The 25405-nt window shown below is 36.2% G+C and overlaps 1 protein-coding gene across 2 annotated transcripts in view; it reads left to right on the forward strand.

Annotated features, from left to right (window-relative positions):
• The window catches only part of LOC113547554 (dipeptidyl aminopeptidase-like protein 6), a 190613-nt gene that overhangs the window by 10967 nt on the left and 154241 nt on the right, over nt 1-25405 (forward strand). Inside the window, exon 1 of one of the 2 annotated variants that reach the window (XM_026947942.3) lies at nt 15709-15972. The exons of the other annotated variant lie outside the window; for it this stretch is intronic. Within the exon in view, the coding sequence (XP_026803743.3) occupies nt 15919-15972 (54 nt within the window). The 5' untranslated portion in view covers nt 15709-15918. Of the gene's footprint in view, nt 1-15708; nt 15973-25405 lie in introns of those variants that run through there. 2 annotated transcript variants of the gene reach the window in all.

Consider the following 25405-nt stretch of genomic DNA (forward strand, 5'->3'; position numbering starts at 1 on the left):
TCACTCGTGTGTAATTCTCGCCACCGAGGTTGCCAGATTTTTCTGGAGTAGAAGTGTCTGAGACCGAGGTGTTCTATAGCGTCTAGACCACTGCAGTGAAACGTGAAAAAAATCAGGGATAGAAAATACAGACAAAATGGCTTCCACACTCATTACTCAGCCGATTATAAACTAGCACTTGATCCAGCACATCATATTATTCTCATTTTATTTTTTAATATTGTGCTCTGACAGTTACTCATACAAATTAATGAAGACAAGAAATACTGATTTGAAGTTATGAAAGTGTAATATGTGTGTGAAATGTTTTATATTTATATTTGCTATTTTTTTTTTAAATGAATATACCAATGCCAATGTTTGTGTTAATTCAGTGTTTTCTCCTGGAAAGAAAAAGTGGCCACAGTTTGAAGGAGAAGCTGACCCAGCGCTCATCTGCTGCACTTACAGCTTACTTCTTCAAAGTTCTTTCAGAATTTTATTCATAAAAAATTCATCCCTCCACATTCCCTATATGGAGGCGAAGAAGGAGGAGATATTTAATGTTTTAAATGTACTTCAGTAAAGCCGGTGGTTAGAGCTGTACACAAAGTGACCCACTTTTACACATCTGGAAATATGTAAATATTTTTTTCTCCATGTTCCCATAAAAATCTCCAGCTTATTTCAGAAGGGCTTTAGTGCAGCAGCTTTATGTGACTTTCCTGTCGGGTCGTAATGGCTGCCAGTGGCCGTGTCACACACCAGCACTTTCCCATCATGCCGCAGTGACAGGCATTATTTAGTCCTTGTAATCTGTGGTGGAGAATTCATGCATGATATTATTCCACCTCCTGCTATGTGCTAATGGTGATTAGCAGAGCTCGTGTAATTTCACTGCCCGTGAGAGAGAGAGAGAGAGAGAGAGGATGAAGGTGCGATTAGTGAGAATATTTTATCCTCTTGTGTTAAAGGTGGAGTAATACCAATATATCTCCAGTTTTTATACTAATGACCTCATTGTAAACATAATTAGTATTGCAGTTTAGCTATTATAACATTTATCTAAAATATTAAACTATTACTCGGTGTATCCAGTTTGCTGTTAGCAGTGTAGCCATAAAAGTGATTAACTTCTGAGTACAATGAGATGATCTCTTAAAATAGCAAGGTTTAAAAAATGCATTTGGAGAGATCATATCTTTGTGCCTGAGCATGAACAAAACTGCATCTAGTTAGGACTGTTGCCATTTTATATGCCCTTCATATACACAGTTTTACAGTAATAGTAGTTTGAGTTGTGTGTTTTTTAAGAATTAGCAAATTAAATTTCTACACTATGATTCTCATGAGATTGTGTTTAATCATGATCTACAGCTAGTGCTGTAAAATGGTAGACAAGCTGTGTTTTTATTTAATGGGCACATTTTTGATGTGTGGTATTTACATGTGAGTGACAATGGGTTTTGTGTTTCTGTGACATCACTGCCATAACTCACGGTCCTGGGCTCGTGAGTGGCACAACAGAGGGCCGAGATCATGATCACATGATCATGATGACTGTCTGGGAGGGATGGATGGAGTTACACTCCCCTGTCAATCAATTCAATTCAGTTTTATTTGTATAGCGCTTTTAGCAATGATATTGTCACGAAGCAGCTTTACAGAAATCTGGATATCAATTTTTTATTTAAATTTATCCCTAATTTTTTTCTTTTAAACAAAATTGCTTTGGAAGCGCTGCTCTACACTTTTCTAGTACTGTGAGAAGCTTTTCACATTGCTGAGGAAACACTGCTGTGAGACACACACACACACACACACACACACACATGAGCTACAGATAGATATAGAGATAGATAGATGATTGAATGCTTATGATTTTAAGCATTTGATTTAACAGCTAGGTTTTAGCTAGCTATCTGACATTCTCAGTCATTAGCTAGATTATCCTTGGGATCCGGCTATATTTTCCTGTTGCCTAGCAACACTGTTCTTACGATTCTAACCTGTTTGAGTGAGAATGTTGTGCGTTGGTCTTCCCATGTCGACAGCACACATTTACAAATTCCATCAATATTTCAAGTGACACACACATTCTTGCTATTCAGACTACAGTGAAGCGCAAATTATTTTAAACACACACAGGAAATTAATCTGAAGAAATAAAAGCAGTCATCTCTGTGAGCACGCACTCACGGTTAAATGTATATTGTAGCTAAACACACTTTCAGGAAGCTTCCTGAGGTAGTAGCTAATACACTTATTTATCAACGCCAGTGAGACGATGAGATTTATATTACAGGTGAAAAAAAGTGCAAGTCCGTATGAGCTTAGTTAACCGTTAGCCCTCTTAAACAAGCCAAACTGATGCAAATGAGTGGCTTAGTTATAAAAATGAAATGTGATATGCTATACAGCACTTCCTGTTTACCATGATTACATAATAGCAGTTTAGATCAGAGGTAAGTCTGCCACTGAGTGTGTACTGGATCTGCATACTGATCAGATAAATCCTGCCCTCTGCTGGCTCACAAAACACCTGGAGACATTATAAAAGCTTATGGACATTATAAAGTCATTATAAATGTAACATACTGACATTATACATGTTTATAGACATTATAAAGTCATTATAAATGTAACATACTGACATTATACATGTTTATAGACATTATAAAGCCATTATAAATGTAACATACTGACATTATACATATTTATAGACATTATAAAGCCATTATAAATGTAACATACTGACATTATACATGTTTATAGACATTATAAAGCCATTATAAATGTAACATACTGACATTATACATATTTATAGACATTATAAAGTCATTATAAACGTAACATACTGACATTATACATATTTATAGACATTATAAAGTCATTATAAACGTAACATACTGACATTATACATGTTTATAGACATTATAAAGTCATTATAAATGTAACATACAGACATTATACATATTTATAGACATTATAAAGCCATTATAAATGTAACATACTGACATTATACATATTTATAGACATTATAAAGTCATTATAAACGTAACATACTGACATTATACATATTTATAGACATTATAAAGCCATTATAAATGTAACATACTGACATTATACATATTTATAGACATTATAAAGCCATTATAAATGTAACATACTGACATTATACATATTTATAGACATTATAAAGTCATTATAAACGTAACATACTGACATTATACATGTTTATAGACATTATAAAGTCATTATAAATGTAACATACAGACATTATACATATTTATAGACATTATAAAGCCATTATAAATGTAACATACTGACATTATACATATTTATAGACATTATAAAGTCATTATAAACGTAACATACTGACATTATACATATTTATAGACATTATAAAGCCATTATAAATGTAACATACTGACATTATACATATTTATAGACATTATAAAGCCATTATAAATGTAACATACTGACATTATACATATTTATAGACATTATAAAGCCATTATAAATGTAACATACTGACATTATACATATTTATAGACATTGTAAAGTCATTATAAATGTAACATACTGACATTATACATATTTATAGACATTATAAAGCCATTATAAATGTAACATACTGACATTATACATATTTATAGACATTATAAAGCCATTATAAATGTAACATACTGACATTATACATATTTATATACATTATAAAGCCATTATAAACATTATAAACAGTACATTTTAGAGACAGAACTTCTTCTAACTTCATAGAATGTATTGTTGACTTTATTAAACTTTATAGGAAACATGATAGTCCTTACTGGAGTGAATAGAATACTTTATAGACATTATACAAGTTTATAGAAGGCATTACACACATTATAGAGCTTGTACAGAAATTTATAGAACAGATCACACACACAGACTGGTATTATAAAAAAGACCATATAGACATTATATACATTGTAGAAGTGTGTAGAAATTATAGAATATATTATAAACATTACCAATATTTTTATATACAACATTATACATTATAACTATATACTTAGCTATAAGATACATAACAGACATTAATCAAATGCATTATAGATGTTAGAGAAATTTTGTACAAGGTATGATAGACATTACAGAACTTTACAGAAATGTAAAGAAAACGTTTTAGAAGTTCATAGATGATATCACAGACATAGATGTTTAAACCAGACAGACATTCTGGATATTATAAACATTATAGAAGTTAATGGAAGAGATCACAGATGTTCATGGAATAAATTATTGACATACAGGTTTAAAAAAAAAAGGTATTCTATAGACTACTGACATTTACATAATAAATATTTACATTATACACATTATCAACATTTATAGAAATGCATATAAAGTATTATAGAAGTTTATATAGCAATGTAGAGAAGGCATTAAAGTCTACATAAAACTTTTATAGAAGGAATTATTGACATATCCGTTTACAGGGAAACTTTTATAGAATTGTATAGATGTTTATAGAAGATATCATAGACAGACATTTAAACAAACAGACATTATAAATATTATTGAAAATATTATTAGAAGACTGTATATACATTATATATGACATATTATTCTATATTATTATATTATTCAATATTATATACATTATATACATTATATACATTTTAGTAGTGCATCATAACGAGAAGAATGTATGATAGACATTAGCAGTATCTACAGAAGACATTATAGACAGTATAAGTGTTTATATGTTATAGAAAGTAGAAAATATTTCTAGAAGACAGTAAGTTTATGAGACATTATAGACATGAGAGAAATAAACATGCTGTATTATAGACATTACAGAAGTTATTTGAAAATATTATGGAAATCTATAGAGGGAATTAGACATTACAGACGTTTACAGAAATGTATAGAAAACTTTAAAGAAGTTTAAGACGTAATCGACATTACATGCATTAGAATGGTGTGTGTATTATGGATATTATGAAAGTTACATTAAACATTATAATAATTAGAGACTTTTCTAGAAGATAGACATTAGACAGTTTATAAGAGACATATATAGAAGTTAATAGAATAGATTATAGACATTACATACATTCATAGAATACATTATACTAAATTATAGAAGGAATTATAGACATTAATATGAGACATTATGGACACAGAATTGTATCAAAATATAGAAAACACATTCTAAATGATGTTAGGTCTTCTTTTAAATCAGAGAGATATTGTTATTATTCCTCATTTGGTCTTGGGTGTACTAATGGATGCAGGTATAATGAGTGTGTGTGTGTGTGTGTGTGTGTGTGGGAGCAGACCTGTTGGAGTGTTTGAGCTGATTTATTATTCAGCACTATTAATGTAGTACACTCAGAGATATCCCTTTAAACTCCACATGGTCGTCATTTCTCTCACTGAGTCTCTTTGGCTCGAGCATCCTGATCCAGCTTGTTAGTCTAAACAGCACTTTTGCACCATTGCAGCTCTTTTTTTTCTTCTTTTATTTTCTTCTCACTTTCATTCAATTGATATCCAAACAGAGATCAAAGAATCTTCATGCTTTTATTCCTCTGATCCGTGTGTGTGTGTGTGTGTGTCGTGGAGGATGAACATGATTAACTGCACTTCAGATGACTGATAAACACAAACACTGCGCTGAAACACACACCTGGCTGTAAGATGAAACACAGTGTAACACGACAATGACAACAATTACAAATTACACATTACTGCCATGATGTATATAAAAGCTCATTCTATATGGATTCAGTCAGTGACTTCAGGTCAGAAGGTACAATATTCACACAGGGAAAGTTCCACATATTCAGAGTCGGTTTAAGTAAAAAATAAATAAAATAAAACACTAATATGTTGATATATGAATGAGAAGATGACAAGTGTTGAAATAATTCTAATAGAAGTCTAATATATAACCAATATATTACTGCATGAATAGTCCTAGTCCTAATTATCACTGGCTGAACGGAACGAAATGGCTTCCACACTCATTATTCTGCAGCACATAGAATAGCACTTGATCCAGTACAAACTGTTATTTCACATTTCCATTTATTTTTTTATATCGTGCTCTGACAGTTACTTAATGAATGAAAGTATAACGTGTATGCAGGATGTAGCAGATTTTATCACACTTTTAATTCACTATTTTGATGTGTTGAATTAATAAAATAATCATTTAGGTCATTCGCTGCACTCTCCTGTAAAGAAAACGTGTCCATGGCTTGAAGCATAAGCTATTAAGTTCATTCTTAATTTTATCCATCAAAAATTCCTTGAGATAAGCAATGTCTCTGATTAAGATGCATCTCCTCTGATGTCTCCTCTGATCATCTGAAAAAAGGGATTGTATTATTAATTAATTAAATAATAATGTCATTTGAATTGAGACACGCCTCTGTCTTAGATAAACTCCGCCCCTACGTGCGTAACGTTTGCGTAACTTCCGAATAGCGTTTAAGTCTGTAGTTACATCTGAAGTCTGAATACAGACTTTGGGTGTTAAATCCTCTTTAACTCAACTCTGAATATGGCACAGATACATTAGAGGCAATATGTAGCTAGAGATCATAACTTCATCACTTCCTTATTACTGCTCATCCAAAAAGAAGTTCTATTTGGAGTAAGATGAATTTGGTATTTTAACCCTTTGCCTGCTTTTTGGATTGTGTGCTCTTTTGGGATTTTGCTCAGCTTGTCTTTGGAAGACTTCTTCTGGCTTCACTTCACACACTTCCCTCTTAAACGTTCCAGTCAGTGTATTGCTTTGGGAATGTGCAGCGCTGCACTGAAATGCATATGATAGGCCACTCATCTTCCTATAACCGCGCCAGAGTGTTTTATCGACCTGCTAAAAATCGATGGTGTATAACTCACAAAGAGACGCACTGAGCATGCTCAGAAGGTGCAGACGGTCCCAGCTGTTAACGGCATCGATCTGTTGGATATTACGCCTGACCGCCGCTTGTGTCTTAGAGCGGCTGTAAACAGGAAGCCGCTCTGATTCTACAGCTAACGCATGCCATGGGAACCTTCTCCAGGGGTTTTATTGGAGATGGAAGCGTGGCTCCTCCTGATCACAATCAATGTTTTACTGAGCACTAACACACACAGCTTCATTAGCTTAAAATGAGATGGTTATATCGATCAAGGTAACTTTATTGTCCGTGGGCAATGAGTAAGTAATAAACAGTGTGTGTGGTGCTGTTAGAGGAAAATACGGGGTGACGGGGTGGTGTGATGAAGCTACTGATTAGTTTCCTATAACAGCACATCCCCAAGTGTTTTATTCCTCTTATACCACAGCAACTAGCCAACCATTACAATTTTCTATTTATTCAAGAATCACACTGCAAACTTTTTAAAGAGTAAACTTCTCTGTCCTGAAGATGTCAGAAAAGTTCAACTTTACCTCTGACTGTGATACAGCGCTCACACTGGAGACTCCTTCTGGCTCTGGGGGAGTCTTTAAAGCAGAGTGTTTCCCAATCAGAAACATGAGGCTCAATTTGATTAGACATACATGTTTTTAATAAAAGACCAGGACCTGATTTGATTGGATGTACATTTTTTTAATAAAACAGGAAAGCCCAATTTGATTAGACATACATTTTTTAATAAAATATCAGGACCTGATTTGATTGGACAGTACATTTTTTTAATAAAACATGAGGACCTGATTTGATTAGACATACTTTTTTTGTAAAGAAAATGTGAGGACCCAATTTGATTGGACATACATTTTTTAATAAAACATGAGAACTTGACTTGATTAAACATACATTTTTAGAATTAAACATGAGGACCTGACCTGACGTACATTTTTTTTTAAAATAAAATGTGAGGACCTGATTTGATTAGATGTACATTTGTTTTAAATTAAATTTTTTTAATAAAATGTGAGGACTCAATTTGATTGGATGTACTTTTTTTAGTAAAACATGAGGAGCTGATTTGATTGGACACACAAAAAAAGTGAAAGACTTTCCGAAAATAACTTTTCAGCTAAACAGATGTGTTTTTTTTCCATCCCCTGCTACTGAGGGATGTGCCCTGCTGACAGACGATATTTACCACCCTGACACCCGTCGTTAGACTTTTTAATTATTTACGAGACCTTTGCAGAGAGTGTGGTGCTTGCAGAGGCGTGTGTGAAGCAGGCGTTCATTAGCATTCGCTCGGCAGTGCCCGCGAGATTACCCGGAGATTATTGATGGCTCCACTGCAGCCCCAGAACTGAGCTCGGAGATACGCTATGAGCTCTGTTTCTAATATAAACCACGCTCTGCTTTCACTGTAATCTCTCAAACAGACGAGCCTGAAGCCTGAAGCTGCTAATGAGAAGGATATAAGCTCCATACACCCTGCTGTTCCAGAGGAACCTCTGAGCTTTACTCACAGTGGGGGGGTGGGGAGGTGGGGGGGCAGGGGGTATATTGCTTGGTGGTGTGTGTATATGTGTGTGTGTATGGGGGGGTTTAATAACCTCATGAGCTCTCCTCACATCCGTGCTGTGTGGAAAATGCACAGATACATCATGCTAAATGGTGTTTAATTTGTATTAATACCTGCAAGGCTCTCGCCGACAAATCTCTCATTTCTACCTTCATTTTCTGAACAGATCTCGAGAGCTTTATTGATGTGAACATCTCAATTACAGTATTGACAAACCATATTAAGAGTTAATTGTCAATGGGACATCAGCCTTTATAGGCATGTGGAATGTCAGGCAGATCATTTTGCTACGTGACAGTAAGGTTTATAATCCACAGTATATAGCACTTTGTACTGTCCTTTGGTCAAAGGATATCAATTTAAATGTGCTTTATAAATAAAATTCACAATTATTTATTTTTAACTTTTATTTCTAAGCTATTAAATCTACCAGAGTGATTAATACTGTAATAATTTTCATGCTCAACACACACCCTCACTGTGAAGCCTGGTGATGGTAGCATCATATTCAGAGTTACTCTTCTCTTCTTGGTTGCTTCTCTGACTAACCCCCTCTTTACTCGCTCAAGAAAACTGTTGGTGGACATTTTATAATAATGGATTTAATGTTGATCTGTGGGATGTTGGGGGGATTTTTATATCCAAACCCTGGCTGATACTTTTCCAGAACTTTGCCCTGGACTTGTTCTGCTCGCTCTTTGGTCTTCATGGTTCTGTTTATTTAAGTAGGGTCTCTAACAAAACCTGATTCTACCGGGAATGCAGTGACAACTTTTAAGGTTTTTACTTGTAAATGCTTTTGTAAGCTATATTTTTTTCTCCCATTTCAATATTCAGAAGCAACGAAGAGACCAATGGCAACGCTAAATATAATACTACCACCACCATGCTTCACTCCTACTTATGCAAGTATATGTAAGTAGGAGTGAAGCATGGTGGTGGTAGTATACATCGTGTATATATATATATATATATATATATATATATATATATATATATATACATATATATATATATATATATATATATATATATATATATATATATATATATATACATATATATATATATATATATATATATATATATATATATATATATATATATATATATGCTGTCTTTATTTTAGATATATTAAAATTTCTAATACAATATTTATTTGCATTAAGGTTTTTGGAACACATGACCTGTCCCAACAACAATATTATTAACTATTACTACTACTACTACTACTACTACTAATAATAATAATAATAATAATAATAATATGTCTGTTTAACTTTTACACACTGATAAAAATGATAGAAATTCTTAATACACCTCCTGCTTTTATTCCTTTCCTTCTGTATCTACTGCTTACGGCTCTCTTCAGCTAAATGGAAAGTGATTTGTTATTTAGTGTCTGTGTGTGTGTGTGTGTGTGTGTGTGTAATTCAGTGTGTGCTGATGCAGAGACAGAGCTGAATGAACTTTCTGAGTGCTGCAGTGTTTACACATCAAACCTCCGAGCTCATATCTGTGCTGCGTCTGCTGAATATCTGCTCAGATTTTTATTTTCCTTTTGTTCAGTGTCAGTCAGGACCAGAAAGCACAGGCGCTGAGCTTCAGAGCTGTACTCTCCTGCATAATGAAAATTATACGAATTCAGAGCAACAGAACTGAACATTAGTATTATAGATGACACACGTGTCAGTTATATAACTGTGGTGAAGTGAATGTGTCGTTGTTTTCGGTTCCGATTTTATCATATTTTTGCTTCTTTGTGTGATAATGAGGTATTAATAACGAGTGGAGAGCATGTGTAAAGGCTCTGATTAATGCACATCCGCACACTATTCATCCTCAGCTCTATTCATTAGCTAGCATAATTATTATCTTTATTCCTGAAGGGAACGAGACTGAGGGTTACCTGGCTGCCTGTCTTCCCAGATAAATTTGGGGTTTTTATTAGATATCAACAAAAGAAAAACAGAGAGAGATGAACTTTTTATTCATGTTAACATGAAGGAAAGACTCTAGAAGGTCAAAACAGGTTTAACACACTGAATAGTGTTGATAGAGGTCATGGCTGAACAGAATCTGCTGGAACCTTGCTAGCAGTGAGACACAAAGAAGGATTATTAAGACATTTTCTGATTTGCTAATGTTCCCCGATTGTTCTGTAGTCACTCACAAAGGATTGTATTCAGTATAATGAAAATTTAATAACAAAATTGTGCACATCGGCATTGAGATCTCAGACGTAACCACAGACTTCAGCACTAAGTTACAGAAGGGTTACTTACTATCTCGAGGCTTCATTAATTTGTGTGCAAGAGTAACTGTTGGAACACGAAATAAAAAATAAAATGTAAAAGAAAAGGATATGCTGGATCAAGTGCTATTCTATGTGCTGTTGAAGAACGAGTGTGGAAGCCATTTTGTTCATTTAAACCAGTGGCTAATGTGATCATTACAACTATTCATGCAGTAAGATACTGCCGATACACTGGACTCCTATTAGATTTATTTCAACACTCGCCATCTTCTCATTCATATATCATCATATTAGTGTTTTATTTTTCATTTTTAAATTCTCTGTGGCATTTATGTTACATCGTATTATATTTGACAGGAAAGATAATATTTTTCCTTCTTCAGTCCACATTTTCTATCCCTGATATTTTGGAGTATTTGTGTTCAAAGGTGGTGATCTTTACTCTATTGTAAAACCCAGACAATAATCCAAAATGTGCAACCAGAAAATTCACTTTAGCATGTGCGTAACCCCACTCTGAATACCAGGAACTTTCTCCACCTAAATATTGCCATAAAGGAGACAAATCTCTCACTGTAACTTTTGGACTCAAGTCTGTCACTCTGAATGTGGCCCAGAGTTTATTCCAGATCACTGAGATGTGTAGGAATAGTAATAAATGAAGGTTGCTGTATTTGGAGCCTTATAATCTTGGACATGTTTTTTTTTCACTCATCTCAGGTTCTTCATCAGTTCTGCTGAATGAAAATGGGAAACTTCCTGACTTTTAAACTAATGACATCATGAACCTACGAGACCAAGGTGCAAACTGTGTCTAGATGCCTTAGGATGCCATTGTAGACAGAGAATTAATACAGTAAATAAGGTTAGTTGGGGGAAACGCAATATAAAGCATTAACGATATCCCAAACGTGTAATGTAGACTCAGTTGTGAAGGTTTTGTGCTCGTGACTGGAAGGTTGTGAGTTTAAATCTCAGGACTGGGCAGAGGTGTTATTGTTGAATGCTTGAACAATGCTTGAATGCTTTGTATTAGATGTGTACGCTTCGTTTTATACACTCGTCTGCTTCATAAATGAATGCTTAGAATGATATTTAATAATATTTAAGATATTAAGGACCCTGGATCCTGGGGGATTTTTCGAATCACTGAATTTCTGCTGCTAAAAGGGACAGTAATAGTGTTAAATAAGATTAATGTGAGGTAGCAGAGCTCAGGGGCTTTTAGGATTCAGTTCAGTGTCTTCAGACGTCCCTCGCTTCATCAGTGAGACTAATTCTCTGAGAGAAAAGATGATATTGAGGACTGGAGGACGGCTGTGAATAATGAAGTTATTGATGAAATGTCAGAGTGGCACACCGGTGCCTTTATTGTCCCAGACGATAGCTGGAACCGTGAAGCTTGTTATGAAAGTCTTAGTGGAGAGTTGTGACACGCTGATCATATCTCAGAGGAACCTGTGTTCCGCAGTGCGTCTTTTCTAACACCCTACTCAACATTTCATGCATTAGTGTTAAATAAAACCAGTAACTATGGACTGTAATGTGCAAAAACGCCTCACAACTGCGTAATTTTCCTGCTGATGCTGAATAAAGAATCGTGTCCAACCCTCCAGGGATTCATTCCGTATTCCATAATGCTGCCAGATATCGATTGTGCACATTTGATTAATACAATATTCATGTTAAAGTGCTGGGCTTTCTTCTCAGAGACGAGCGTCCCCAAGCATGCATTTATTATTTTTTTTTTGTCCTGATCTTCTGTCAGGCAGCCAATAGCTTCTGCTTTAACATTTCCCTGCCTCACTTTGTAATTCAGGCCACATCTGGTTGGAAATTGGTGGAACAGATTTGTACAATGAGATTAGCATTGCAGCTACAACTTTACAAATGAGCCGGAATAATCAGAGACATGGAGCAAAAGTAATATGGCAAGTTCTTTCTGCTGGTATTAATGCATGCGTTTCATTTAATTAAAAGGAAAGTATATTCTGATAGGAAGTCTTTTGGATCTGTATGTAAAATATAATAGTGTATTTACCCTTTCAGGGATGCATCAATACTGATACTGCTCTGATACAAACATCTCATACCCCAACCCTAAATAGCTAATAATCCTGCTGAGTGTTAGTAAATAAAGCCGACAGTAATTGTAATTAATTTAAATCTATATTATTAACCCAGATATGACACATGTCCTGCTTCTTCACATTGCTCTGCTGATTATTTCAGCTTTTTAAACTAGCTGGAAGAGGAAGGAGTGACACAATCCATAATCCGCTTTCAGTGAGTGACATGAACACAATACACCGATGCTCATGATGCGCGTGTACAAAATCACTAAAACAAAAGCACTGTGGAAGCTCCAATCGCCGCTTTTCTAGCACTAGCACCGAGACCTGGTGTTTACGTCGGCGTGGAGACGCTGCTGTCAATCACACCGTTCACACAGTCCCGATCAGGCAGTCAAGAAGAGTTTTTGTAGCTTTTAATTAAAATTTAAATAAAGTAAATGAAATTAATTTGATTTTTTTTAATTAAAATGAAAATTGTAGTTAGCGATGTATACAGTTGAGGTCAAAAGTTTACATCCCCCTTTCAGAATCTGCAAAATGTTCATTATTTTACCAAAATAAGAGGATCATACAAAATGCATGTTATTGTTTATTTATTGCTGACCTGAATAAAATATTTCACATAAAAGATGTTTACATATAGTCCACACTTTTGAATTTAAAGATCAGTGTAAATTTAACTTATTTTGTAACTATCTTCTGTAGCCTCTGAAGGGCAGTACTAAATGAAAAAATATGATATTTAGGCAAAATAAGAAAAATGTACACATCTCCGTTCTGTTCAAAAGTCCCCCCCCCCCCCCCCCCCCCCGGCTCTTAATGCATGGTTTTTCCTTCTGGAGCATCAGTGAGCGTTTGAACCTTCTGTAATAGTTGCATATGAGTCCCTCAGTTGTCCTCAGTGTGAAAAGATGGATCTCAAAATCATACGGTCATTGTTGGAAAGGGTTCAAATACACAACAAATGCTGGAAAAGCAAAGAATTTGTGGGACCTGAAGGATTTTTCTGAAGAACAGCAGGCAGTTTAACTGTTCAGGACAAACAAGGGACTCAGGAACAACTATCAGTAAACAAAAAACACAGCTGTGGATCATTCAGGTAACAACACAGTATTAAGAATCAAGGGGATGTAAACTTTTGAACGGGGTCTTTTTTATAAATTCAGCTATTATTTTCTCTTGTGGACTTTATGTAAACATCTTTTATGTGAAATATCTTATTCAGGTCAGCACTAAATAAACAATAACATGCATTTTGTATGATCCCTCTGATTTTGGTAAAATAATAAACATTTTGCAGATTCTGAAAGGGGGATGTAAACTTTTGACCTCAACTGTATTTCTTGAACCTACCACTTATTGAATGACACAAAAATCTTAATGTTTCTAATGAATTCACTAAATCATGTGTTATTGTGACGCACTTCCATGTACTTTCAGTTTAATGTGCTTGGATTATATTCACTTTTAACTCCTTATATTTGTACACAAGATGGCTGCCGCTTGCATCCTGTGGTTAGCTGAAGCATCGCTTGTGATATTAATGCTATCTCAATTCAGGGCAGGATAGCACCATGTAGCACTGCGTCCACAACAAACTCGCGTTGTGTCTCAAATCACACACTAATGTACTATTCTAGATTATTTTTGAGGACGAAGTATACTTAGGTTTACCTATTACGTTAGTGTTTGAATTTTAAAAACCTATCATGTAGCCTGTTTTGCATACTACTGGACTTTCTAAATTAGTAAGTACTTTTAAATGTAAGATCAGAGATTCTATCTGAGACGCAGCTCATGACGACAATCACGACGACAGCAGAAAGTTTAAAGAGAGAATTAAAGCCCGTCAGTGATGGTTAAGTCGCTGAATATTTTACAGTTTGACTTGGAACACAGCTGGACAGAGATGTTTTGGCTCTGAGGTGTTATAGAGTGGATGTCACTTTTAATCCTCCAGATGTACCTGAGTGTGTAAACAGTGCTGCTCATGTTGACGCTGCTTCTGCACATGCACACAAAGTCATGCGTCAAGTTTCTGCTCTTGATCGAGAACAACTTCTGGCAAACCTGCAGTACTTTTAATACAGAATAATTTGCTACTGTAGATGAGCTCTATCTCCTCTAAACCTGTGTGTGTTTTAGATAGATGGATATGAAATCAGCAGTGTGTGTGTGTGTGTGTGTGTGTGTGTGTGTGCTCACCTCCTGCTGGAAGGATCGCTCACACCATCACTTTAAGCTTGTTTTGAGAAAAGACATTTAGGTTCTCCACCACAGGGCCTCTCCGGTCTTCCTGTCTCTTTCCTCCAGTACAGGAAGTGCACTTGTGTTTCTGTCGATAGCTTGTTCGTGTTTGCCTGCTGTGACAGGAGCGAGAATCAGCTTGAGGACTCCGGTGAACTGCTGCAGAAACATCAGGAAAGAAAGGATTCTGGTTTCCTACTGAAATATTTGCTGTGTTTATTTGTACTGACTTTAACATTGTTGACCAGGTCACATGTTTCCTGCAGTTTTACATTTTTAAATATTTATTATAGAAAAACAACAGCGATACCTGCTGTAGGTACGGAGTAACACATCGTGTGTGGTGCTGTTATAGGAAACTAATCACTGTCTGGGTGGAGTAATGAAATGGAGATACTGTTACTATCCTGAAGTTGATTATTTTCCTATTACAGTATGTCCACCGCAATTTGCCAATGATTAGAATTCAACAGGGATGAAGTTACAGTTAAAGTCCAGTAAAGGTCCAACGCATTGCTGAGCCTGTTTGTTTTTAGGACGCTTATTTATTTATTTATTTGTGTGTTTTGGGCGGTAGCTCCTCTACTCCGTCATCAGCAGGATCATTATGCAGCGGGACTGCACGCGCTCTGCTCTGTCGAGTCCATGCTGCTGTTGCTTGCAGGGGAATCGTTTGGCAGGATAACAGACGTGCAGAGCGAGTGCGCGCCGCGGAGCTTCCTGTCACACATTCCACGTGAGAAATAACGGATTTGGAAAGCGTGTTGTGATTTAAACATCAAAGAGAGAGACGCAGAGATAAAAGAGCTGAGAGAACTGTGAGAGGAGAGAGGGAGAGGAGAGAGGGAGAGAAGAGAAACCAGAACAAACCGAGACATGATGAAAGAGAAGAGTTTAATAGAGACGGCTAAAATGCAGGGCAACGTGCTGGTGAGTGACATCAATAACTCATTATCAACTCATCACTAACTCATCACCAACTCAGCACTAACTCATCACCAGCTCATTATCAACTCATCACTAACTCATCATCAATTGATCAACTCATCACTAACTCATCATCAATTGATCAACCCATCACTAACTCATCACCAACTCATCATCAATTCATCACTAAATCATCAACTCATGACCAACTCATCACCAACTCATCATCATCATCAATTCATCACTAAATCAACAACTCATCACAAACTCATCACCAACTCATCACAAACTCATCACCAACTCATCACAAACTCATCACCAACTCATCACCAACTCATCATCAATTCATCACTAAATCATCAACTCATGACCAACTCATCACTAACTCATCACCAACTCAACACCAACTTATCATCAATTCGTCACTAACTCATCACTAACTCATCACCAACTCATCATTAACTCATCATCAACTGATCACAGACACAACTGCTAAGTAATGACCCTGCTCATGAGTTTAATTAAAAACCAATTTATTGTTTATTTGTTTGTTTATTTTTATTTATTTATTTTCCCCAAACTTGCCTTTTACACACCAAACAGAGCTGGAATCAATGTTATAAACATGTTGTTTGCACGCCTTGAATCCAAGTGTATTTATTTATTTGTTTGTTTGTTTTTTCAGAGGTGGAAATCCCAGCCCACCATTATTAGACTTATTAGTGGAACTGAATGACTTTAATCTGAGCCATAATAACTCACAAACAAAAAGATGGTCTAAAAATGTCAATTAATGTGCTAAGAAATTTTGATTGATTGGTTAATTTCTTGTCAGTTACATTTGAGTGACAGGATCATTAATATCAGTGGTATTTATTCAGTCATTAGGAACAAAAGAGGTTTATTCTCCCCAAGCTGGTAGAAAGTTCTGGAGTTAAAAACATTTTAGCTTCAATAAACAACAGGATAATCTAATACTCAGTTAGTTAATGAGCTCCAGAAATGAATCTGTCCTGAGGGTGTGTGTGTGGGTGTATGTGTGTGTGTGTGTGTGTGTGTGTGTGTGTGTGTGTGTGCGTGTGGAATATATTTTACAGTTAAACAGATTTGTGGGTGCAGAAAGATTGAGAACCTTGACCTTCCCGAGAGTCAGAACTTTATAGCTCATTATTTTAAAATAAGAGAAAGAAGTCTACCAGCTCTGTGTAAAGACACAGTGTGTGTGTGTGTGTGTGTGTGTTACACTTGAGCTCATGTTAACAGCTCTTGTTACTGTGTGCTCTAAACACATCTTCTGTCCAATAACTATTCTACCCTTTTTTTTCCTTATGATGTGTTAGTGGACATGTGGAGATTTGAAACGGAGCATGAGTGTTAGAGTCGCATATCTTTCACAGACACATTTGCCTGAATTTCACTAAATCTTACACTGTGAAATGTTTAATATCAAGGTCACATAGCTCTAATAAGCTTATGTTCAGAGTAAGAAAGAAAAAAAAAATCCCCATGAACTCAAAATGAGTGTTTTAGAGCTTTTTATTTGAGGGTCTTGGTGCTGTAAACACAAATAAGACAATATATATTAAAAAAAAAGAAAGAAATAAAGAAAGAAAAGAAAAAAAGTGTTTTGGATATATTCTTTATTTCATTTTACAGTTTTGAAAATATTTGATGATTCATCCTTCACTCGTCCAATTTGCGTCCAGTCAGATGCTCTCTAAACCAGCTTGGCCCCGCTTTCTTAAGCAAACAGGGCGGGGCAAATCACGTGTTTATTTACCTTCCTGCATGTTATTATCGGAAAAGGCATGTTTTTATATCTGGGTGGAGACCAAATGTCCCCACAAGGATAGTAATATCTGACACTGTGGCTGGTGCACATGAGGAAACTGATAGAGTTATTAAAAAGAGCTGAAACGTCTCCTTTCGGTTACTGAGATTAAGGTTAGAGGTTGAGGTGTAGCGTAGCATTATTTATCTGTGTTAATAATTATGGCAATCGAAGGTCCTCACAAACATAGTAAAACAAACATTGTGGTTGTGTGGGTGTGTGTGTGTGTGTGTGTGTGTGTGTGAGACAGTTATCCAAAAAAACTTGTTTCTCGATACAGTTTTTTCTGGGTGTGGTGTAACTTGAACGCTATTGGCTGTTGTGTAAATCACTCAAACACACCATCAGTCTAACTTCCTGTTTCAGAAGGAAATATGTCAACGTATGGAATCAAACAGCGTCTCTTGTGTTTCCTGTGCACCGTGTGTACACCTCTACAGTGTTTAACTGCTATATGACCTCCTGTTGGTTAAGGTAGCATGACTGCACACAGGCTAGTCTAAGCCAGATGATTCAGCTATCATTAACTTAACTTTTGGAATGAAAAACAGCGGACTTTCCCCAGAGCGGAAGCCATATTTGATCTGCTTTATCACTTTCTCATGCTGGTGTTATTGTGTTCTGAGGGAAGACGTGACCTTTGGTTTCACTGGTTTCTAGTGCTGGAGAAGGCCGCATTAAATATTTACCTCCCTAAAGGGTAGAATAGGGGACAATATTTATCCTTATATAAACCCTTTACAGATTTTCACTTGTTTCCAAGGTTAAAGTTCACTTCCAATATCTCAGCTGGAGGAACAGAGCTGACAGGAGCGAGCTTTAGTTCAGGTGTATACAGTTTTATAGTTATAGCATTAGTTTTTGGTGTATATAGTGCATGTCATATCTCACTTTAGAGAAAAATGTGAATGCAGTTGTTCCAGAACTTAAAGTTCCAGCTTTACCTCTGACTGTTACAAAGCACTGACACTGGAGACTCCTTCCATAAATGTTAAATAAACATCTCCTTACAGAAAATTTCACCGTATCTATGATGACACACGTTTTTAATCAGTGTATGTGGAGCGTCCGCATTAGAACGAGCGCATTAATATAAACCTGTGATCTGCAGCTGCACTACTGTCAGAGCTGCTGTTACAGAAAACTAATCAACACCTTCTGACCAATCAGAATGGAGAATTAGAGGATCAGGAGTTCTAGCCTCAGGATGTGAATGTAAGCTCTGATTATGAGAAGGGTTTTATCATGTTAGCTATTTGTGTTATGATTTCTATTGCAGGATGAGAGGATGAAGTGTGGGTGTGTGTGGGGGTGTGCGTGTGTGTGTCTGCAGCTGTAGCGTAAACCCGAGCAGTGTAATCATCTCAGTCTAATCACACGTGTGTGTGTTGATGATGAAAGAATGATTCATCTCGTACCTTCAGCTTCCTTAATCTCCGCCTGCTTACTCAGTGGGGCGGCAGATCGCTGACTGATTAACTGGTACCATAACCGCATACACATACAGAAACATGTTTACCGTGTGAATCAGCATGCAGCTGTACACATGTGTGGAAATCTAATATCCTGTACACTTCATAGTGCTGATGTTTAGCCTCACACTTCCCTCATGCTCAGCGTTTGTTTGTGTGATGCCACTGATGTACTGTTTCCTATCCGAAATCTTTATTCAAATGTTTTCTACTGCTGTTGTTCTTACTCTGAGCTTTTTCATTGGCTGAGCTTTATTATGGTGTGGCGTGTCACATCACCAGTTTAGCCAGGAAGTGGAGGAAGGGAAAAATGTATGGAAATCCACTTCAACCAGGTAGAAAAAAAAAATCATATTTTTTTCCCCCTTTATGTTTGGTAGCAGCAGAATGTTGAAATTCTTACTTATTATCTCAAAAGTCTGACCTATTATCTCGGATTTCTGACTAAAAACTTCTGACATTATCTCAAATTTCAGACTTATTATCTCAAAATTCTGACTTATTCTCTTTTTTTACTTATTCCATGAAAATTATGACATTTCAAAATTCTGTTTCTTTTTTTTTTTTTTTAGATATGTCAGAATTTTGAGATAAGTCAAAATTTTAAGAAAATCAATTTTAAAATGTTGAGAAGTCATTTTGGAAATAAAAAGTTACATTTTGGAAACAAGATGTCAGAATTTTGAAATATGTTAAATTTTGGGGAAAATAAGTCACAAATTATGTCAAGCTTGACTATCAGAATTTTGAAATAAAGGGTTAACATTTTTTCAGACTGTCACAATTTTGAGATAATAAATTAGAATTTTGAGACCAGTCAATATTTTGAGAAGTCAGGATCATGAGAAAATAAGTATAATTTTGAGATAATAGGTCAAAATTCTGAGACAATGCATCTAAACTTTGAGACAAGTCAGTGGTTTGAGATATAAGATTGCGGTAATAATTCAGAATTTTGTCATACTGCTGATGACCTGGTGGAAGTTGTGCTTAGCAGCTAGCTTCTCTCTGACCCATCTCTGTACTGTAGTAGCTTAAGGCTTAAAGACTTGGGAAGTTGATCACCTGAGGCAGAAAATCTGTGGACTATTGGACGCACTGTGATCTGCACACTGGGGCCGTATCCTGGGGCAGGAAGTTTGCGCTCAGGTCAGTGACTGGTGAGATCAATCCTTTTTGTTCCTCTGACTTTTTGTGAGAAGCCTGAACTTTTGGAGACCTTCTGTAAGTATTAGATTCTTCTGGGCTTACACTTTGGGTTTGAGTACTTGTTCAAAAGACTGAAGTACTAAAGTTTTACAAACTATCCTTGCTCGTTTAAATCTTAAAAAAGATTCATCAAACAATATTATAATTAGCATGGAAACTAGATCCTGTGCTTGAGTTTCTAATGGCTGCTTTGGTATAAATAGCAGAAACATTATACTCTGTGAAATAACAATAATTACTGCAGGAGCTCCATCCATGGACCATCTAAACACAGCTATTAAAATCTCACCAAGCATAATCAATCTCCCTGGCTATCATAATCAACAAGACGTCTGAGGATATGCATGTGTGATGGATCTCATCTCCATGGTTACACACTTCTCTGCCCCAGGGTTTATCAGTCTGAACAGGAAATGAGCTTTTCACAATGAGATGCGGTTGCTGGACTGTTCACAACATCTATACTTTCCTCCACAGATGCTTCAGGAGTTTGGCTTGTGAGATTGTTTAGATAGTTTCTGAGTTTTTACGATCATCTCCTCCTACATGTCTCTCAAAAACAGCGCTCTATGATCAGTCACAGGCTGGTCTTGTGGTTCTCGGCTGGTTTGAGTGAAGAAACTAGCAGATCCATTGATAGACCCAAATGTGGCATGTGAAACTTCAGTGTTTGTATCAAAAGTGTCAGTGTGTGAATCAGTAGTGTCAGTGTGGTGGTAGTTCAGTGGTTAAGGTAGTGTGAGCAGAAGGTTGAGAAGGTTGAGCTGGTTTTGGATTCTAAAAAAAAACCTTAATCCTCAACTGCTCAGTCAGTGCTATTACTCATGTCAGTGTTTGAATCACTCGTGTCAGTTTTTGACTGAATCACTCGTGTCAGTGTTTGAATCACTCGTGTCAGTGTTTGGCTGAATCTGGAGTGTCAGTATTTGACTGAATCAGTAGTGTCAGTGTTTTACTGAATCACTCGTGTCAGTGTTTGATTGAATCAGTAGTGTCAGTGTTTTACTGAATCACTCGTGTCAGCGTTTGACTGAATCAGTAGTGTCAGTGTTTTACTGAATCACTCGTGTCAGTGTTTGATTGAATCAGTAGTGTCAGTGTTTTACTGAATCACTCGTGTCAGCGTTTGACTGAATCAGTAGTGTCAGTGTTTTACTGAATCACTCGTGTCAGCGTTTGACTGAATCAGTAGTGTCAGTGTTTGACTGAATCACTTGTGTCAGTGTTTGAATCACTCGTGTCAGTGTTTGGCTGAATCTGGAGTGTCAGTATTTGACTGAATCAGTAGTGTCAGTGTTTGACTGAATCACTTGTGTCCATATTTGACTGAATCACTCGTGTCAGTATTTGACTGAATCAGTAGTGTCAGTGTTTGAATCAGTAGTGTCAATGTTTGACTGAATCACTCGTGTCAGTGTTTGAATCACTCGTGTCAGTATTTGACTGAATCAGTAGTGTCAGTGTTTGAATCAGTAGTGTCAGTGTTTGAATCACTCGTGTCAGCGTTTGACTGAATCACTCGTGTCAGTGTTTGAATCACTCGTGTCAGTGTTTGAATCACTCGTGTCAGTGTTTGAATCACTCGTGTCAGTGTTTGGCTGTAGACTCTGCTCTGAGCTCAGTGGTGCCTGACTTTCTGTCTGTTGCTGTTCGACTCAGAATCAGGAGGCAGATGGTGAACAGTTGGAGATGCTCCTCATTCACTTATTTCACTCAGCTGAAAGATTTGAAGTGAAGTCTGGAAACAGAAACATTCCCCCTGAGTCAGTCTGATGAATAACATGATGTGAAGTTGCTACAACTGAGAATTTGATGTAGAGGTGAGTGACAGAGCAAATATTATCTTAAAAAAACGGATAGTTTTTTTTCTAAAATCTGATTGGCTGAGCCGTGTTTGGAGTTGTCGTAAAATCCGCGATAAACGCAAACCTTTAACACATCACAGTAACTGAATTCTGTATTAATGCTCAGTTTTAAACCAATAAAACCAAAGAAACCTTCATTCTCTCCATAGAGAACCCTAATCTTTGTCTGTTATGTTGCTTAGCAACCAAAGCTTACTGTTAATGCACTACACTGTGTTGCAGAAAACAATTTTATTGTATTTTATTGTATATTAACAATAATAAATGTAATTCCTTGGGATATTAAACACGGTAAGCCACTCAAAGGCAAGTGTTACAGTGGGTAAGCATGTTTTACTCTGCTTCACCTTCAGAACGTGTGTGTCTAAAGCTTTTTTTTTTTCTTTTTTTTTGTACGAACTGATTTCCGGATTGTGCAGATTGATGAGGTAAGCAGAACGTAGTAATTTTCTTTAATCACAGGTCTATCTCTAGAGGATCTTCATTGTATACTGTGACATGGAGAACACACGCTATCACACAGTTTGTTATAGAGTTTATTGGGATCTTGTACAATGTGACAAGAAATGATCGTAAATAAAACTCACAGGGAGTAAAAGCGGCTGTATTTGGGTTTGTGTGCAGGACGAGTCGTCGAGCTGCTTTATTTAATCAGACTCAGGTGGATGGCTGCAGAGAGCAAGTGCAGAAACAGGACTGTGATTTATAGTGACCTTTAAGCATGCCACTGTTTCTCAGAACAGGTTGTGTGTGTGTGTGTGTGCGTGCGTGTGTTTCATTAGACCTCAGGCTGTCCATCATACATAACGTTCGTCTCGGTGACTGCACAGGATTTGAAGTGATACAAGCAACCAATGTGATGCGAAGTTTTGTTTGGATTTTTAACTTCAATCTAAATAGCTAGTGTTAGCAAAGTATATCATAATATGTTATTAGCACACGTAACTTAGCCAGTAAATTATGCAACATTTCTTTGGTTGTGTTTTCCACAATCTGGCTTCTCACTTATCCAATCTTGCACTATGGAAGCGCTAACGAGTTATAATGATGATTTATAAAATTAAGACTTAGTACATTGGTTAGTTGGTCAGCTTGTTGTTTGATTTGTTAGTTTGTTGATTGACTGGTTGATTGTTTCTTTGTTTGATTGGTTGTTTGTTTGTTTGGCTGTTTGATTGGTTAATTTGTTGTTTGACTGATTGGTTAGTTTGTTGTTTGTTTGATTGGTTAGTTTGTTGTTTGGCTGTTTGATGGTTTGGCTGTTTGATTGGTTAGTTTTTTGTTTGATTGTTTGTTTGATTGGTTAGTTTGTTGTTTGATTGGTTAGTTTGTTGTTTGATTGTTTGCTTGATTGTTTGGCTGTTTGAGTGGTTAGTTTGTTGTTTGCCTGGTTGTTTGTGAATTTGTGTGTGAAAGAGTGTGTGTGAATTTGTGTGAATTTGTGTTCATGGGATGGGCTCCAGATTCGCTGTGACCCTGCCCTGGATAAACTGCTTACTGAAAGTGAGGAGTATTTATTTATGCATGTATTTATTTATTTCTTTGCTTACACACCTGTTTATTTGACTGGATATGGGTGGAAAACTAATTAGTGTTAGAATGAGAAGATGAGTGTGGGAATAATAACGTTCTGATATCCAGAGGAAATACTGCACATGTACGTCTCAACAGCGAGGGTCCAACAGACAGTGAGCAAAATGTCTCATGAGCGTTCCAGAAAAATCTAACACTCAAGGCCATGTTAGCTCAGCATTTCTCTCTCTCTCTCTCTCTCTCTCTCTCTATGTCTCTCCAGTCCTAAGTAATTAATCACGTTAAACCCAGGCTGCACGGCTTCAGGTGAAATAATGAGTTTATAACTGATGAATCTTCCACATGGCTTTGTGCCTCTGCATGTCCACAGCAGTTTAGTGAAACTGCTGCATAATAAATTAGAAACACATTGTTAGTGATGCACAGGGTCTCAGTAGCACCAGAACAGCCGAGTTAGCATTAGCATTCTCTCTCAGCAGCTTTCCAGCTGTGATAGAAACATCAACACCATGTTTTTAGGCTGCAGATTCAGAAATCCACCGAATACTGCTGTTTTTAAATTTACCATCGCTGGGAAATTGGAGGATGGTTGCACCAGTTACATGTGTGATATGCTATAACATCAATACTGAAGATAGCAGTTGTGTGCTGTGCTAATGTCATAAGGTGACACTGTTATTACTAGCGCAGTTACAATGGCATTTCATATCAGAAAAAGCGATAACGGTTAGGTTTTGCTGTTAGCTCTTAAAAACAAAAGAGCAAGAGCTTCTCATGCTATCATGGTATTAATCGATCATCTACAAACAGAAATCAGTGGTGGTGAGAATAAAAAAAAGATTAAAATAAAACATTAGGATTTTTTTTTTACAATGTTGTATATATACCAAAAAAACATAGAAAAGAAAAAGATTACCTAATTGTTCTTCTTTCTTAGACATATATTTTGAGAGTGCCTTTTCCATAAAATCTCGTACATCGTCAGTATTTATCATGGTATTGTAAATCAATCCATTTTTTATTCATTAATCTGTGGTTAATATATGACTAATGAGACATAGCCTGAAGTAAATTTTCACAATAAGAGACACATGCTAAAGGCTTTAATGTGTCTCAGTATCAGGGATGGAGTATTTCCTGATTAAAATCCTGTTCCTGATTGATGATAAAAATAAAAGTCACTGTTTAGAATCATACAAATCAGAACCTAATAAAAATTGAATAAAATATAAACATTTATTTTGAGAAATATTCTGAAGAATTTGAAATCTGGTACTAAACTCTCTCAGCTTATGGTTTAGGAGCAACGTTCCACCCTGATTTATGTTCACACTGGTGTAACTGGTTTCAGATTGGGTTCTAAGCTGAATTACAAACTGGTAATTGGTGTCTGATTTTCCAGCAGATTTTCCAGTAAGAGAATTAGCTTGGGTAGACAGCTACCTGTCTGCTACACGCTCAGAAGATAACGAGCTTTCTGCCATGGACAAGACCTCGCAATCATTTTAACTCGGAGCTTAACTTAC

This window comes from Pangasianodon hypophthalmus, chromosome 1 (assembly GCF_027358585.1).
Source record: "Pangasianodon hypophthalmus isolate fPanHyp1 chromosome 1, fPanHyp1.pri, whole genome shotgun sequence".
Classification (NCBI taxonomy): domain Eukaryota; kingdom Metazoa; phylum Chordata; class Actinopteri; order Siluriformes; family Pangasiidae; genus Pangasianodon; species Pangasianodon hypophthalmus.